This window comes from Equus caballus, chromosome 1 (assembly GCF_041296265.1).
Source record: "Equus caballus isolate H_3958 breed thoroughbred chromosome 1, TB-T2T, whole genome shotgun sequence".
In the NCBI taxonomy this organism is placed as follows: Eukaryota; Metazoa; Chordata; class Mammalia; order Perissodactyla; family Equidae; genus Equus; species Equus caballus.
In genome coordinates this window covers 125,449,098-125,465,979 of record NC_091684.1, presented here as the reverse complement: position 1 = coordinate 125,465,979, position 16,882 = coordinate 125,449,098, and the positions used below count along the sequence as shown (strand labels likewise).

Genomic DNA, 16,882 nt, shown 5'->3' with positions numbered 1-16,882 from the left:
CACCTATGCCTCCCGTCCCACATGCTGGTCCTACCTTCTGTGGCCTCCAGCATGTCCTGCTTTGGAGTGCTTCTACCAAGACTATTCCAGCTCTGCTTATAGTCTACCTGCACCTGTGTGGCATCTTTCTTTGTTCCACAGTCAGCCCACGGGCATCATGCAAGCGTTTGATTAGATAGGACTCTAGAGGGGGCCATGATCTAGATGAGGTAGAGAACTATATGTTGTATCTGAGAAAATTGTCTTGGAGCAGTGTTGGCAAGAAAAGGTGAAAATATTTTGTTTGTATCTGGTTGAAATTTCAGCAATTTGAGAAACATTTGATTATGCTAATATTAGTTAACATGGTTCTAACTGTGTTTAACCCTTTAATCCTTACCCCAATCCATTGAAGTAGGCACATGGGAAGCAGGAAAGGGGAAAGAAGACCTGGAGAAGGTAGGGGATGCTCACCCAGAAGCACCAGTCATAACACCAGGAAAGACGGGTTCTTCATTAATGACAGTATTTGGCATGGTCAGCTAATTCCCACAGGGCAGGCCATTGTTTCTGCCATGTTGCAGCAGTGGCACCGAGGTACAGGGAACAGAGCAACTTCCTCAGGGCCGTACAGCTGGTGAGGAGGAGAGCCTGAGCAGGGTGTGCGATTCCTGCTGAGTCCTTTTCTCCTACAGGACAAGTTGACCTGGACCTGCTGAGGTGCCAGCAGTTAAAGCTGTACATCCTGAAGGCAGGTCGTGCACTGCTTTCCCACCAGGACCAGCTCAGGCAGATCTTGTCTCAGCCAGCTGTTCAGGAGGCCACAGCTGCTCATACAGGTATCTTTTAAGGAAGCTCTTATAGATCTGTAAGAAAGGCAGTTATTCCAATAGAAAACAGGCAAAGAACATGAACAAGCAGTCCATAAAAGGGTAAATAGTGATGGCTTCTAAATGTACAAAAAAGATGTGCAACCCAGCCAGTAATTGATGAACTGCAAATGATACTGTCATTGTCTTAGACAAAGATGAGGGGATCTGGTGGGGAGGGACGGAAGACAGTGCTCTCCTGCCTCACTGTTTAAAGTGTGGCCATGGGCCAGCAGCAGTGGCAGCACATAGGAACATGTTAGGAATGCAGACTCTCTGGCTGTATCCAAGACCTAAGAAATCAGAATCTGCATTTTAACGAGACCCTAAGGTGGTTCATATACACCTAAAGCAGCACTGCTTTAACATATTGCTGGTGGGAATTTAAGTTGGTACAACCATCTAATGGGCATTTGAGGACACGTTAGACTTTAAAATGCATACACACACACACACACACACACACACCCCTATCTAAATCTGTTTGTCTATCTGTCTATATCTATGTCTGTATATCCATTGACCAGCAGGTCATCTTGTGGGGGTTTATCACACGAAAAGGCACGAAGATACGTGTTTACAGATGCTCATTTTGGCTTCTTTCTTGGTATCGTTTTTATGTTGAAAACTGAAGATACCTAAATGCCGTTATTAAGTAGTGTATCTATACAGTAGAATACCATGGCGCCATTCACAATGATGATACATATATGTGTTCATTGCCCTGGATACATGAAAACGATAAACAAAAGAGCACATTGCTATGTCTGTCTGTTTGTCAATAGGCCATAGATTCATCTGCTTACCAAAATAGTGACAGTGGAATTTCAGCTGACTTGATTCTCTTATGCATTTCTTTATTACTTCAATTTTCTGGAATGAGCTCATATCCCTTTGAATAGGAAAAAACCAAAGCTATAAAGTATTTTTTGATCATCTACTATTGAAAGACTTTGTGATAAGTATTATGGGGACAAGGTAGTTTTTGTTTATGGTCCTTCCTATCTGGGGTCAGGGTAGGGAGAGAAAATGAACACAGATGGCTCTGTCCAGGGTCTGGGCCAGTGTGCTGTGAGATGTGTGAGCACAGTTCCACAGGTGTCCTGGGGACCCCAACAGCTGAGGGCTGGGGAGGGCAGCCTGTGAAGGGTGTGGCAGACCCTCAGTGCAAGGTGGCAAGGACTCTCTGTCCTTGTGGAGCAGATGGTAGGAGCACTGACATAAGCAGTGAGTGTTGGAGAGAGTGTTCAGGCGTTCTGCTTTGCAAGGAGCTCAGAATTTATCGATCAAAGTGAGGCTAATGCTGGAGAGGTCAGTTGAAGTCATGTGATAGAGAGTGCCTTGAATACCAGGGTGAACCTTAAGGCTGACTTGGAAAGCTGTGACAGGGATCCACGTGATAAAGATTGATATTCTGGATGATAAATCTACTACGAGTATTTGAAACAGGGAGATCCAACGGTGATGAGAGAATCCTGTCAAGTGATGAGGTGTCTTCCAGGGGAAGGCATGAAAAATGGGAAGGAGCTTCCAGTAGACACTGTGATGGTGTAGTCTTTTAGATGATAACTTTATGGAAAAAGTCAAAGACGGCTGATGTTTCAAGCCTGAGTTATAGGGAGGACAGCGAGGAGTGCCTTTGACAAAAATTAGACAGTCCAGTGGAGTGTGGGGTGTTTTGTTTCTTAATCCTAAGAGAAGAGGGTATTGTGGATTTAGTTTTAACGTGCTGAATATGGGGTATATCCAGAGAAAGTGCAGATTCATTCCATATTTGATGGTGGGAACCTTGAAGATAACCCACAATTGTAGAAGGAAACCCAAACCCAGGAAATTGGACTGGCTGTTCTGTGGTCACCAGGATGAGAAGCTATGGCAGTGCTAAATCTGGATTACCATCTGGCACTTGGGGCAGAGCACGGGCTCCAAACAGAGCTGTTGAGGGCAGGGCTTGACACACTCCCATGCCACTTGTTTTTTTATAAAAACTTTATCGTTTTGTGGGAACACAGCCACACCTGCTTGTTGATGTGTCATCTCTGGCCACTCTTGCTCTTCAGTGGCAGAGTTGAGTAGCTGTGAGAGACCATGTAGCTGGTGAGCCTGAACTATTCACTCTCTGGCCCTCCAAGAGAAAGATTTCCATCCCCTGGACTAGAGGATTAGTAGAAATGATCGCCAGACCAAACCAGCAAACTCAAATGGTATGTGGGACTGATTGGGCTCAAGGCAGTGGGTGTCAGTGGGTCTGGAGCAAATGGGAAGTGCTGGCTGTCTCACCCTAAGCTCCTCAGATTAAAACAGACAAAAGGATAACACCCTGACCCCATGACAGATTTGGAATTGGTATCAGTTTATGGTCTGAACGAAGTTAGCAGGAAAAGCCAGGACTAGAAGTACAAACTTGGGAGTGTCCATGTTAGGGGTTAAGCAGTGAGTGAGCACCAGGAAAGAGAGTATATGATGTCCTTGGTCAGAAATCTGGGAGGCAGCTTTTTCTTGGTTCTAAGGAGACAGATGAACTAATGAAGGGCAGAGGCCAAAAAGCAGAGAGTGGAAAATTCTTCAGAGGCTAGTTTTTGGTATCTCAGCCTTGAAGATTTTGGTTGTCTAGCTCTTTGAAGAGGTAGAAATCATATCTGGCTTAACACACTCAATGCATTATCTTTTTTTTTTTTATTTTTGAGGAAGATTAGCCCTGAGCTAACTGCTGCCAGTCCTCCTCTTTTCACTGAGGAAGACTAACCCTGAGCTAATATCCATGCCCATCTTCCTCTACTTTATATATGGGATGCCTACCACAGCATGGCGTGCCAAGTGGTGCCATGTCTGCACCTGGGATCCGAACCAGCGAACCCCGGGCCACTGAAGCAGAATGTGCGCACTTAACTGCTGCGCCACTGGGCTGGCCCCTGCATTATCTTTAATAGTAGAGATGCTTGCAGTTGAAAATATCACACGTGCATATATGTTTTTAAAATTTCCATATGATGTTTTATAAATCAAATAGAATGTTGATACTAACATGTCCCAAAGGTTATACCAAATACAGTACTACAATATGATTCTAAATATTACTACAGAATGAAATAAATAAAATGTAGAAATGTAGAAAACATACTGTGTAATAATGTAATATAAAAATAATATATGCTTTCCTAGGACTGTTATAACAAAGTCCCACAAATTTGGTAGTATAAAACAAGAGAAATTTGTTCTCACAGATCTGGGAGCTAGAAGCTTAAAGTCAAGGTATCCACAGGGCCATGCTTTACCTGAAGGCTCTAAGGAAGAATCCTTCCTTGTTTCTTCTCAGCTTCTGTTGGTTACTGGCAATCCGTGGAGTTCCTTGGCTGACAGCTGCACAACTCCAATCTTTGCCTCTGTTATCACATGGCCTTCTTCCTTCTGAGGGTATATGTCTGTGTCTTCACATAGTCTTCTTACAAGGACACTAAACATTTGAATGAAGGTCTTCCATAATTCAGTATGTCCTTCTCTCAACTTGGTATTATCTGTAGAGACGCTATTTCCAAATATAATCCCATTCATAGTTGATGGGGATTACAACTTGAACATATCTTCTTTTTTTTTTCCCAAGTAATTTTATTGAGATCATAATGGTTTATAACATTCTGTAATTTCAGGTCATACATGCATATTTTGTTTTTAAATTCAGATGATGGAGCAGCTGTGTCCCCTGACCTTGGGGATATGTCTCCAGAAGGGCCGCAGCCACCAATGATCCTCCTGCAGCAGTTACTGGCCTCAGCCACCCAGCCATCCCCAGTCAAGGCGATATTTGACAAACAGGAGCTTGAGGTACAGTTGGCACCCTCAGCGGTTTCAATTCAGTGCATTAAATTGTGAATAACTTCTTTCCTAGATATGTATTTTCTTAAGGATATAGTCTGAATTTTAAATGGTAGGCCAAAATAATTCTTATGATTAGTTAAGCTTTAACCACATTTATCATAGAACATTATACTAGTTAGAGAATGAATGCATTGAAGTTTAACCTTATTTTGAATTTATGTGAATTATTTGAAAAAATTAACTAGATTCAGCATGGATCAGATGCTCAAATATTGGTGGAGGGATCTTTTTCCAGGAAATAGTGTTATTAAAGGAGCCCCATTAGACTTAGGAATATTGCATGCCCCTGTTTATGTCATTTACTCCAAAGCCCTTCTTAGGAACGCTCTGTTGCTGCCAGGTCCTTGTTCCTCATCCTGTTTCAGAGCACATGTGCTACACCATGTAACTCAGGCCGGGACTGTGGGCACATTCCCATAGAAGAGACGGCATGGGACTAGGTCTAAGAGTGATGGGAACTTTCGTGGCCTGCAACATGGAGGGCTAGCTATTTTAATATATCCTTCTTGCTAGGTAATACATAAAAAATTCTGGTTAAAATATCAACGACAAAAACAAACCTTGATTGCTCAGTTTAGCTGGCAGAAAGTACTCTGATAGAAATGCTCAGTGACTAAGACCCTGTGGGGAGCCAGGATCCAGAGTGAGCAGGCAGCTGTGTCAGGCCAAGGGCAAGACTGATAACACCCCCAGAGTGTAGGAAGATGGTGGGGTACAAAGAGAGAAGGCAGGAAATGGTGGACATGGGGTAACAGGGAGGGGGTGCAATGCCTTTTCTGACCTGGCCTGAAGGCTAACTAACTACTTGTCAGGTCTGAAAAGCTCTAAGATGAGAGATCAGGTTAAAGATGCTGGAGGGTGGTGGTGTTTCCAGTCATCTGTAGAGATAAAAAGAGGACACTGAGCAATGAAGAAGGGTGTTGGGCAAACTGTACCCCAGAATCACACTGGTGGTGCCCAATGCTAAGAGGAAAGATGCAGAAGGAAACACAGAGTTGTCCTTTAAGAATTGGGAATGGCTGTTGTACTGAAAAGAAATCTTCCATTGTTTTGTCTCCATTGATTCTGATGGAAATTAAGCCAATATTCTTATTGTTCTCTGTGAAATGTTGTTTTTTCCCTCTGGCTGTATTTAATATTTTCTGCAGTTTGACTAAGATGTGCCTATGTATGTATGTGTTTTTTTTCTCCTATCCTCCTTGAGGTTTGCTTAAGTTATTTGCATTTCTGGCTTGATTTTTTTTTTTCCCCACCACCAAATTTGAAAACTTTTGTTCATTACATATTTTCCTGTCCCACTCTCTTTTGTTTTATTCTAGGACTACCATTACACATCTGTTAGAGTATTAGTGAGTTTCTGTTTATTATTTTTTAATCTTTTTTGCTTGGTTAAATTTGTATTTGATTTGTCTTCAAGATCAGGGTACTCTGCTTTGTTGGGTCTGATCTGCTGTAAGTTCATCCAAGAAATGCTTTATTTTATATTTTCATATCTCATACTTCCATTTGCATCTTATTTTATAGTTTTATATCTCTCCTGACAGTTCCCATATCTTCACCCCATACATGTATCTGTGTACTTTAAAACATATTTCTGACAGCAAACAAGAAATTTGACATCACTAATTCTAATAGCTGGGCCACCTGTTGGTCTGCTCCTATTGGCAGTTTTTTCTCTTGATTATAGTCAGTTATTGGTTCTGCTTCTTCACATATTTAATAATTTTTATTGTATTCTGGAAGTTTCGGACATTACGTTGTGTTGGCTCTGGGTTCCGTCAGCTTCCTCTGGAGGAAGTGGAATTTCGTTCTCACAGACAGTTCAGTACATGGCCGTTCTCCTTAGTCCTATGGAGGTTTGGTTCTGGACTTTTTTATGATGGTTTATTTTTGTTTTGCCCTTAGTCCTGGTTTTTGGTCCCTAATTCTAAGGGCTTTAGAATTTCTTCTGGGGTTTCAGTGGAAACCTTGACATCTTGACCAGCTAGCTCCCTCTAACTTGGTTTTACTTGGACCTCAAACTGTCTCCCTAGCACTGGGTGGCTGTAGAAATCCCTCCAGCCTTCCGGCAGTCTCACAGATGCTCAGTTTGGAATCAGCCAAGGATTTGAGGGTAGTCTCTGTGTACATTTTGTGGCTTTTTCCCTCTGTGGTTCCTCCCTCATTTTCTCATTGCTCTGGCAAGCCTGAATTCAGCCTCAGACTACAGTCCCATAATGCTGCCTCTGTCAGCAGCTTACCTGCTGGCTTCCCTTATGTCAAGGGTTGTACCTGTTCCAGTTTTGATTGCTTTGGCTATTCTTCAGTGCCTTCAAGCAGTTTTTAAAAATATTTTATCCAGAGTTCATAATTATTATCAGCAGAGGTTTAATCCAGTCCACCCTAAACTCCCTATTACTGGAACCAGAACTCCTAGCTCAGTCTGGTTCTGAACTGTAAGCTTTTAGGATGAAGCTGGTCACTTCCGAGTTACTTAGATTTCACAGTAAAACCCCAGGCTTTGACACTTCCTAAGCACAGGAGGGATCACTGGTGTCCTCGGTTTCTTCCTAATTCCTTCCTCACATTCTCAGTTTAAAAAAATAGCAAGTCTTAGCTACTCTGAGAGCATCTGGAGATGAGAAGCAGAGAGGTACAAGAAGATCAGAGAGAGGGCTGCGTGTGCTGGGGAGGTTGGGAGTTCCCACCTGCAGACTGCAGAGATCCATTTGTTCATGGAGTCGTTGCAGTTTGTTTCCCAATATTTTGTATTTCCCTTGTTCTTTTATGTCATGTTTAACCCACAGAGTGGTTCTTTTACCCTTGAATAATTGAGAGGTGATTTGGTGGTATATCAGAGAGTGCCATGTTGTCTCTGGCCTGTCTTACGGAGAGGAGAGAGCAGGAGACTGTGGGCACTGCCCATTCCCAGGGAGGGGGTGGAGGATGCCTTTCTTCTTGCTCCATTGGGCCTCTCTCACTCCACGCATCTTGTTTCCCATTCAGAGCTTAGGGCTGCTGTGAAGTTTTTCTTAATGAACGTTGATAATTGGCTGATTTACTAGACTGTCTGTGCTGAAGCAAGAGTTATTTGGCTTCCAAGTCTCTCCTCTGCATTAAATTATGAAACTTGTGTTTGTGATTTTTTAACATGTTTTATCCATTCATTTTAAAGTACACATGTAAGTCTTGGTTTTCTATACTTCTGCACTGCGGTACATGGAAGAAGTCCGTAATTTCTGGTTTTTTAGACTGCTTGAGTCACCTAATTTCTTTTTTTTTTTTTTTTTAAGATTTTATTTTTCCTTTTTCTCCCCAAAGCCCCTGGTACATAATTGTGTATTTTTAGTTGTGGGTCCCTCCAGTTGTGGCATGTGGGACGCCGCCTCAGCATGGCTTGATGAGCAGTGCCATGTCCGCGTCCAGGATTCGAACCAGCGAAACCCTGGGTCGCCAAAGTGGAATGTGCAAACTTAACCACTCGGCCACAGGGCCAGCCCCAGTTGAGTCACCTAACTTCTACAGACCTCTTGGCTCTGCTCTCATTTCCTCAGGCTGCTGCGTTGGCTGTGTGTCAGTGTTTGGCTGTGGAGTCCACTCACCCATCGAGCCCGGTGTTTGAAGACTGCAGCTCCAGTGAGGCCACAACGCCTGTCCCTGTGCAGCATGTTCACCCTGTCAGAGCAAAGAAGCGCAAGCAGTCACCCGTTCCTGCTTTGCCTATCGTGGTTCAGCTCATGGAAATGGGATTTCCGAGAAGGAACATAGAGTTTGCACTGAAGTCACTCACTGGTGCCTCTGGGAATGCTACTGGCTTGCCAGGTACTGCGTTTTCCTTGTGGATGTTTCACTTAATGTTCCCACCTGTTTGTTTGTAGGTTTATCTTGAAATACCAACATCAGAGGCCCCTCTGGAGGGCAAGTGCTAAGGGTCTTCACTGTGGGTGCACTGTGTGTGCTTACCTGTAGGCGTGGAGGCCTTGGTCGGATGGCTGCTGGACCACGCTGATGTGCAGGTCACGGATCTCTCGGACGCAGACACAGGGTCTGAGGAATGTTCAGACGAGGAGGTGGTGGAGGACGTGGATGACGTGGCCTATGCTGTGGTCAGTGCCTCCCCTGTAAGCACCCCTCTGCTCATGTCTGCCCAGCCTGTGCTCTGGGTTCCTCTGTGCTGCTCCCAGGGGGCGTCTCTACTGTTCTGCTGGGCACATGGCAAAGCTGCTAAGTCCTGACTGGGTTTTCTGTGCCTTCAGTACTTTTAGCTTTAAAACAGACCCTTGCTCAACCATCTAATGATGTTGGGTTGTTGTTAGAAGATTTTGTTAAAAAATCATGTTTTATGTGACATTGATTTCTGACTTAAGTAAATTGTTTTGTGGGATTAATTTGGAAGTGCCTGAGAAATTTTCTGTACTTGTAGATTTTGAGATTCATTTCTGTTTACTATGCTATTAATCTTTTTTAAATAAATATTTTTATAGTGAAAATACAGTGCTAAATAGAATATTATAGATTTCACATACTTTTGTTTTAAGTAGCTTTATCTGATTCAACACTTTGAACAAAATGTATTTCTTTTGTAGTCTACTGGTGCTGTTGTAACAGAGAGCCAGACTTATAAAAAGCGAGCTGATTTCTTGAGTAATGATGATTATGCTGTGTATGTGAGAGAGAATATTCAGGTGAGTAATTGTCTTAGGCTGGAGCCTTGCTCAGATTTTCATTCAGCAAATGTTTGAGCATCTCCTATGTAAAAGTATCAGTGGACACAGGTCCCTACCCTCAGGGAACCTGCATTCTATATGTGGAAGACAGACAGTAATCAAACCTGGCAGACAGACTATAATTTATTAGAAGGTGGTGCATACTGTGGAAATGAGAGAGAGCAGACTAGAGGGATGAGGGAGGTGTAGGAGGTGGAGAGGGGGCAGGATCAGTGTGGGAGTGGAGGGAAGGTAGCATTGAGAAGTGAGCTTGGTGCAGAGGCTCTTGCGGTGTTGAGGGGCTGGCTCAGCAGCTACTGGGAAAGTCAGAGACCTGGCAAGAGAGGAAACATCTGGTCTGTGCAGCACCCAGCAGGGAGGCCACTGTGGCTAGAGCGGAGTGAACAGAGGACAGAGTAGCAGAAAATGAGCAGGTAGGGCCAAGAGCAAAAGGTGGTTTGTCCACAGTGACATGGCACAGAGACATGTGCTTCTCCGCTATTCTCACTGTGGACACTTTAATCTGTTTTTGCCTGTTTTTCTTATATCATTCTCACTACCATCTAATTTTAAATCTAGTTATGCTTTTTAATGTAATCCTTTATCTACCTTAAATATTTTCTAACTTTTGTTCTAATTAGTATACTTCAGAGAAAAATCTCAGAAATCATCTCATTTCACCTGTACATTGTCAGTATGTATTCTTAATAGATAAAGAATTTTATTTTTAACATAATGACATTACTGTTACCTAACATTACCTAACAAATAAACAGTAATAACTTAATATCATCTCGTATTCAATGCTGGCTAAAATATTCCCAGTTTTCTCAAAAATGGCTTTTTACAGTAATTTTTTTGAATTTGGATACAAAGAAGATTATACACCTTACATGTGGGTGATGTGTCTCTGAAGTGTCTTTTTAACCTAGAACACTGTCTCCCTCCTTTTTTCCTTTTCATGCTATTTATTTGTGGCTAAAACTATGTTGGCCCACATCTTCCTCCCTCCTCTGCATTTCCCGTAAAGTCAGAGTGGGGGCTGGAGGGTGATTGGACTCAGGCCGTGTCTCAGGCAAGAATGCGTCATGTGGACCAGCACGCAGTGCTGCTGGTGTAGGTCTTGTCAGCCTGCTCCATCCGTTAAGAAGTTCTGTATTAAGAAGTTCTCTATTAATTGTTCATATCGATGCTTCAATAGCCATTAGTGTCATTGCTTAGACCCATCACGAGGGGTTGCACAATAATGATTTTCTAACTTTGTCATCCCTTCCAAATTTATTAACTTGAGTTCCACTCTTTGAAGAGAACTTTCTTACCCACTTTGGCCACTCTTTATAATATAGTTTTTATAGGAATGGCAAAATAAATGCTTGGTTTTTTCAGTTCTTTTTTGGCTTTATCAATTTTCGGAATTGTGAATTGGTGCCCTGGTACTTGTAAAGGTGACCAAGAAGCTTTGTTTTGCTTATTATTATGATAATATATGTATTGGCTGTTATTGAATTTGATATGTTTCAGCTATTATTTCTCTTGATGAGATTGTCCTTTTGAGTGAACCCATTAATCTTTGCTAGCTCCTTTGCTTTATGGCACAAGTTGATCCAGGCTCATCTTGTATATTTCCTGCCCCAGACATCAAGCCAGCCAGTTTTCTAAAGAGCTCTGGTTCCACTCAGTGTAAAATGATATTGAGAGCACATCCTGTGTGCTAGTGGAGATCCTTTCTTAGGAATAGAATAATGCTCTTTATTCACTGGGCTGGATTTTTTATTTAATTTTAATTGTAGGTGGGAATGATGGTTAGATGCTGTCGAACTTATGAAGAAGTGTGTGAAGGAGACGTGGGCAAAGTTATCAAACTGGATAGAGATGGGTTACATGACCTCAATGTGCAGTGTGATTGGCAGCAGAAAGGAGGCACTTACTGGGTTAGGTATATTCACGTGGAACTTATAGGTGAGCACATTCTTTATTAAGTTATTTTGCTTTTTCTTAATTGGAGACAGAATTCCCAGAAATGAATGCTAATTATAGTGTTGGAATCTCTAGGCTATCCTCCACCAAGCTCTCCTTCTCACATCAAGATTGGTGATAAAGTTCGAGTCAAAGCCTCAGTCACCACACCAAAATACAAGTGGGGATCCGTGACTCATCAAAGTGTGGGGGTTGTGAAAGGTAATATTACTAGGTATCAAAATTCCAAATGTTAGCTTTTCATTAACAAATGTGAACTCTTCATTTTTCATTCAAGAGCTAGAAAAACATGTATGAAGAAAACTTTATGTATATAAGTGGTGTTCTTTTGCTTGTCAGTGCGTTCTGGACTAGGAACACACCTGTAGTTGAACAGAGTCAGGTTTATTAACTCATTGCAACTTAGGGGATGCATGCCCTGGGAAATGGGCCATCTCCATAAGCAGGTGTAACAGAGGACTAATGGAGTTAGTGGTGGGGTTTTTGGGAAGGGTTCAAGGAAGCAGGGTAATTCTGAGACTGGATATCTTAATAAACTCTAAGACTGGGTATCTTAAATAAATAAATAAGTAAGTATCTAAGTAAATAAATATCTTAATCTTGGAGCCAGGATGAAGTTACAGTTGGCAAGTTGTTCACATTAGCCAGGACAGGAGGTGTCTGATTGTGTTTGTGGTTTGGGTTAGATTGAAATTTGATCAGACATGACTGAGGAGTGGTTTTTGTTTTTGTCTCAGTCCATCACAGTCACAAGGTGGCCTTGTCTGATGTTGGTGTTCTATAAACTTGTTCCATCAGTCACTCTGCCAAATAGCCTATATCTGAGTGTCAGGCTAGCTCCTGTGGTCAAAGACTGCTTTTCTCTCTCTCTTTTTTAATGCTATATATAGATATTTGGGGTTGAATTTAAGAAATGGAAATGTACAAATAATGGGAGTTAGGAACTGGAGACACAAAATTTTCCTCATTTTGTATTTAATGCGATATTGAGATTCCAAATCAAAAACATGGCACACTTTAAAAGGTAAACTACATCCATTTTAACAATTGTATGAGAAATAATTAAATAGACATGCAGTTTTTGTTTTGTTTTTGAGAAAGATTAGCCCTGAGCTAACTGCTGCCACTTCTCCTCTTTTTTTTGATGAGGAAGACTGGCCCTGAGCTAACATCCGTACCCACCCTCCTCTACTTTATATGTGGGACACCTACCACAGCATGGCTTGCCAAGCAGTGCCATGTCCTCACCTGGGATCCGAACCAGTGAACCCTGGGCCGCTAAAGCGGAACGTGCGCAGTTAACCACTGCGCCACTGGGCTGGCCCCTAGACATGCGGTTTTATTTTTTTTTTAAACTCTTTCGATGTCATAAAGAGATCCTATTTTGTTTTGAGCGTTGCAGAAAACTCTCTTACTAATCTAACGGCCTAGATTAAAAAAGGCCACCATGGTGGTGCTTCCCCAGTAGGTAGGGGTGTTAGAGTTTCTCAGTTACATAAGAACAAATGGCTTATTTAACTTCTTACTTGAGTTTAGCATTTTTCTTAAGAGATTCTTAAAACTTTTACAAAATGAAACAAAGATAAATTTTAAAAACAAGAACTTGGTTTAGAGATTAATGTTTTGAGTAGCAGAGCGCTCTCAACCAAAGGACAAGAGGTGTCTTAATGTTATTAATGTGATTTTTATTCCCTAAGATACTAAATGGAGTTTTGACTTGGTGTAATTAAAAACAAACAAACCTCTTTATTGTATAAAATTTAAAACATACACAGAAGTAGAGAATCTAGTTTAATGAACCTCCATATACCCATAACCTAGCTTCAGCAATTGTCAACTTCTGGCCAAAGTTGTTTCATCTACAATCCCTCCCTCAATTATTTCGAAGCTGATCTCTGACTGACATCATGTGTTAGTTCTTCCGTAAGTATCTTAGTGTGTCACTCTAAAAGATAAGTACTCTTTGTAAAACATAAGTAACTAATAGATAATGTCACATGGCTATGTATAGTTTTATTTTTAATTTTAGGTTTTTATGGGTGATAAAGATGTTTCAGGCAATTTCTCTTCTGTCCAGCTTTCAGTGCCAATGGAAAAGATGTCATTGTCGACTTTCCTCAGCAGTCTCACTGGACTGGTCTGTTATCAGAAATGGAGTTGGTGCCTAGTGTTCATCCTGGAGTTACGTGAGTTTTCTTTTTTACGTTGCTGGGTTTGTTTTGAAATTTCTTTGCAATTAAGTTTAAGAAATGACCTCATCTTTTTCTTTTCAACTCAATGGCTATTTTAAAAATAGGTGTGATGGCTGTCAGATGTTTCCTATCAATGGATCTAGATTCAAATGCAGAAACTGTGATGACTTTGATTTTTGTGAAACGTGTTTCAAGACCAGAAAACACAACACTAGGCATACATTTGGCAGAATAAATGAACCAGGTATGGTAGAATGGTTATATTCTCTCTCTCATCAAAATATTATTAATGAGAATTATTTTGGACACAAATGTATTTAATTTTGTTCTTCTAAAGTTCATATTTATATGATGAGCAGTGTACAGTGTGCAATGAAACAGGAAAGATGGTCCTACTCACTAATGACTTGCTGTCTTTTTCTCCTAACAATGAGGGACCGTGGGAATTAGAATAATAGGGTTTATTTGCTTGTACTTCCATAAAAAATATTAAATGGATCTCAAGAAACTGATAAGTGTTTTGTTGCATGGGGTGTGGAATTGGATAGATGGAGAGTGAGTCTTTTTATTTGTATGTCTTCTATTATATATATTTTTTTGTGTGGCAGAATATATGCAACATAAAACTTGCCATTTTAATCACTTTTAGGCGTATAATTCAGGGAATGTTGTACAACTGTCAACACTATCTATTTCCAAAACTTTTTCACACTCCAAACAGAAACTGTACCCATTAAGCAATAATTCCCCATTCTCCCTTCCCCCAGTCCCTGGTAACCTCTACTCTGCTTTCTGTCTCTATGAATTTGACGACTCTAGGTAACTCATATAAGTGGAAGCATACAAAATTTGTCCTTTTGTGTCTGACTTATTTCACTTAGCATTATGTTTTCAGGGTTCATGTAGTATGTGTCAGAACTTCATTTCATTTTATGGCTGAGTATATTCCATTGTTTGTATATACCACATTTTGTTTCTTCATTCATCTATTAATGGACATTTGGGTTGTTTGTACCTTCTGGCTGTTGTAGACAACATTGCTGTGAACATTGGTCTACAAATCTGTTTAAGTCTCTGTTTTCAAAACTAGCAGTGCAACTGCAGGATCATATGATAGCTTTGTTTAACTTTTTGAGGAACTGTCAAAATGTTCTCCACAGTGGCTGCATCATTTTATATTGCCAACCAGCAATGTGTGAGGCTTCCATTTCTCCTTGTCCTTACCAATGTTTGTTATTCTCCACTTGTTTATTTTTTTGATTACGGCCATCCTGATGGGTGAAAAGTAATATCTTATTGTGATTTTGATTTGAGTTACCCTAATGACAAATGACAGTGAGCCTATTTTCATGTGCTTTTTGGCCATTTATATATCTCTTTTGGGGGCATGTCTGTTCAAGTCCTTTGCCCGTTTTTAAACTTTTGGTGTTGGGTTGTAAGAGTTCTTTATGTATTCTGGATGCTAAACCTTTATCAGATATACGATTTGCAAATATTTTATCCTGTTCTGTGATTTGTCTTTTTACCCTCATGATAGGACACTGTGATGCACAAAAGTTTTAAATTTTTTAATTTTATTTTTGTTTTTTTCTATTGCAGTAACATTGGTTTATAACATGTAAATTTCAGGAGTCCATCATTATATTTTGATTCCTGTGATGTTCACCACCCAAAGACTAATTATAATCCATCACCACACACATGTGCCTAATCACCCCTTTCGCCCTCCTTCCTCCCTTCTTCCCCTCTGGTAACCTCTAATCCAATCTCTGTATGTGATTGTTTGTTGTTGTTTTTATCTTCTACTTATCAATGACATCATGTGGTATTTGACTTTCTCCCTCTGACTTATTTTACTTAGCATAGTACCGTCAGGGTCCACCCAATGTAGTCGCAAATGGCCAGATTTCATTGTTTCTGATGACTGAGTAGTATTCCACTGTGTATATATACCATATTTTCCTTAGCTGTTCGTCCCTTGATGGGCATCTAGCTCGCTTCCAGGTCTTGGTTATTGTGAATAATGCTGCAGTGAACATAGGCGTGCATGTATCTTCACTCATTCGTCTTTTCATGTTTTTTGGATAAATACCCAGTAGTGGAATAGCTGGACCATATGGTAGTTCTATTCTTAATTTTTTGAGGAATCTGCATACTGTTTTCCATAGAAGCTGCACTAGTTTACACTCCCACCTACAGTGTATGAGAATTTCCTACTGTCCACATCCTCTCCAACACTTGTTTCCCGTCTTGTTAATTATAGCCATTCTAATGGGAGTGAGGTCATATCTCATTGTACTTTTCAATTTGTGTTTCCCTGATAGTTAATGATGTTGAACATCCTTTCATGTGCCTGTTGGCCATCAGTATATCTTCTTTGGAGAAATGTCTGTTCAGATCTTTTGCCCATTTTTTAATTAGGTTGTTAGGTTTTTGTTGTTGAGATGTATGAGTTCTTCATATATTTTGGAGATTAACCCCTTATCAGATATATGGTTTGCAAATATCTTCTTCCAGTTGCTAGGTTGTTTGCAAATAAGTTCTCCCAGTTGCTAGGTTGTCTTTTCATTTTGTTGATGATTTCCTTTGCTGTGCTGAAGTGTTTTAGTTTGATGTAGTCCCATCTGTTTACTTTTTCTATTGTTTCCTCTGCCCAGTCAGACATGGTACTTGAAAATGTGCTGCTAAGACCAATGTCGAAGAGCACACTGTTTTCTCTTGTGGAAGTTTCATGGTTTCAAGTCTTTCATTAAAGTCTTTAATCCATTTTGAGTTAATTTTTCTGTATGGTATAAGATAATGGTCTACTTTCATTCCTTTGCTTGTGGCTGTGCAGTTTTCCCACCAACATTTATTGAAGAGACTTTCCTTTCTCCATTGTATGTTCTTGTCACCTTTGTCGAAAATTAGCTGTCCATAGATGTATGGGTTTATTTCTGGGCTCTTGGTTCTGTTCCATTGATCTGTGTGTCTGTTTTGTGCCATAACATGCTGTTTCGGTTACTATAACTTTGTAGTATATTTTGAAATCAGGAAGTGTGATACCTCCAGCTTTATTCTTTTTTCTCACTGTTCCTTTGGCTATTTGGGGTCTTTTGTTGTTCCATGTAAAGTTTACAATTCTTTGTTCTATTTCTGTGAAAACTGTTGTTGGAACTTTGATAGGGATTACAGTGAATCTGTAGATTGCTTTAGGAAGTATGAACATTTTAACTATGTTGATTCTTCCAATACAAGAGCATGGAGTATATTTCCGTTTATTTGTGTCTTTAATTTCTTTCAACACTGGTTTATAATTTTCAGT

At 40.6% G+C, this 16,882-nt stretch overlaps 1 protein-coding gene across 6 annotated transcripts in view; it reads left to right on the top strand.

Annotated features, from left to right (window-relative positions):
- Nucleotides 1–16,882, top strand: part of HERC2 (HECT and RLD domain containing E3 ubiquitin protein ligase 2) — a 256,159-nt gene that overhangs the window by 144,907 nt on the left and 94,370 nt on the right. For 5 of the 6 annotated variants that reach the window (XM_070231475.1, XM_023652115.2, XM_070231486.1 and 2 more), the window contains exons 44-52: nucleotides 675–818; nucleotides 4,528–4,670; nucleotides 8,258–8,525; nucleotides 8,673–8,824; nucleotides 9,290–9,388; nucleotides 11,200–11,368; nucleotides 11,462–11,587; nucleotides 13,464–13,572; nucleotides 13,683–13,822. In XM_070231475.1, coding sequence (XP_070087576.1) covers nucleotides 675–818; nucleotides 4,528–4,670; nucleotides 8,258–8,525; nucleotides 8,673–8,824; nucleotides 9,290–9,388; nucleotides 11,200–11,368; nucleotides 11,462–11,587; nucleotides 13,464–13,572; nucleotides 13,683–13,822 — 1,350 coding nt within the window. The remainder of the gene's footprint in view (nucleotides 1–674; nucleotides 819–4,527; nucleotides 4,671–8,257; nucleotides 8,526–8,672; nucleotides 8,825–9,289; nucleotides 9,389–11,199; nucleotides 11,369–11,461; nucleotides 11,588–13,463; nucleotides 13,573–13,682; nucleotides 13,823–16,882) is intronic. The other variant, XM_023652120.2, reaches the window with a different exon arrangement.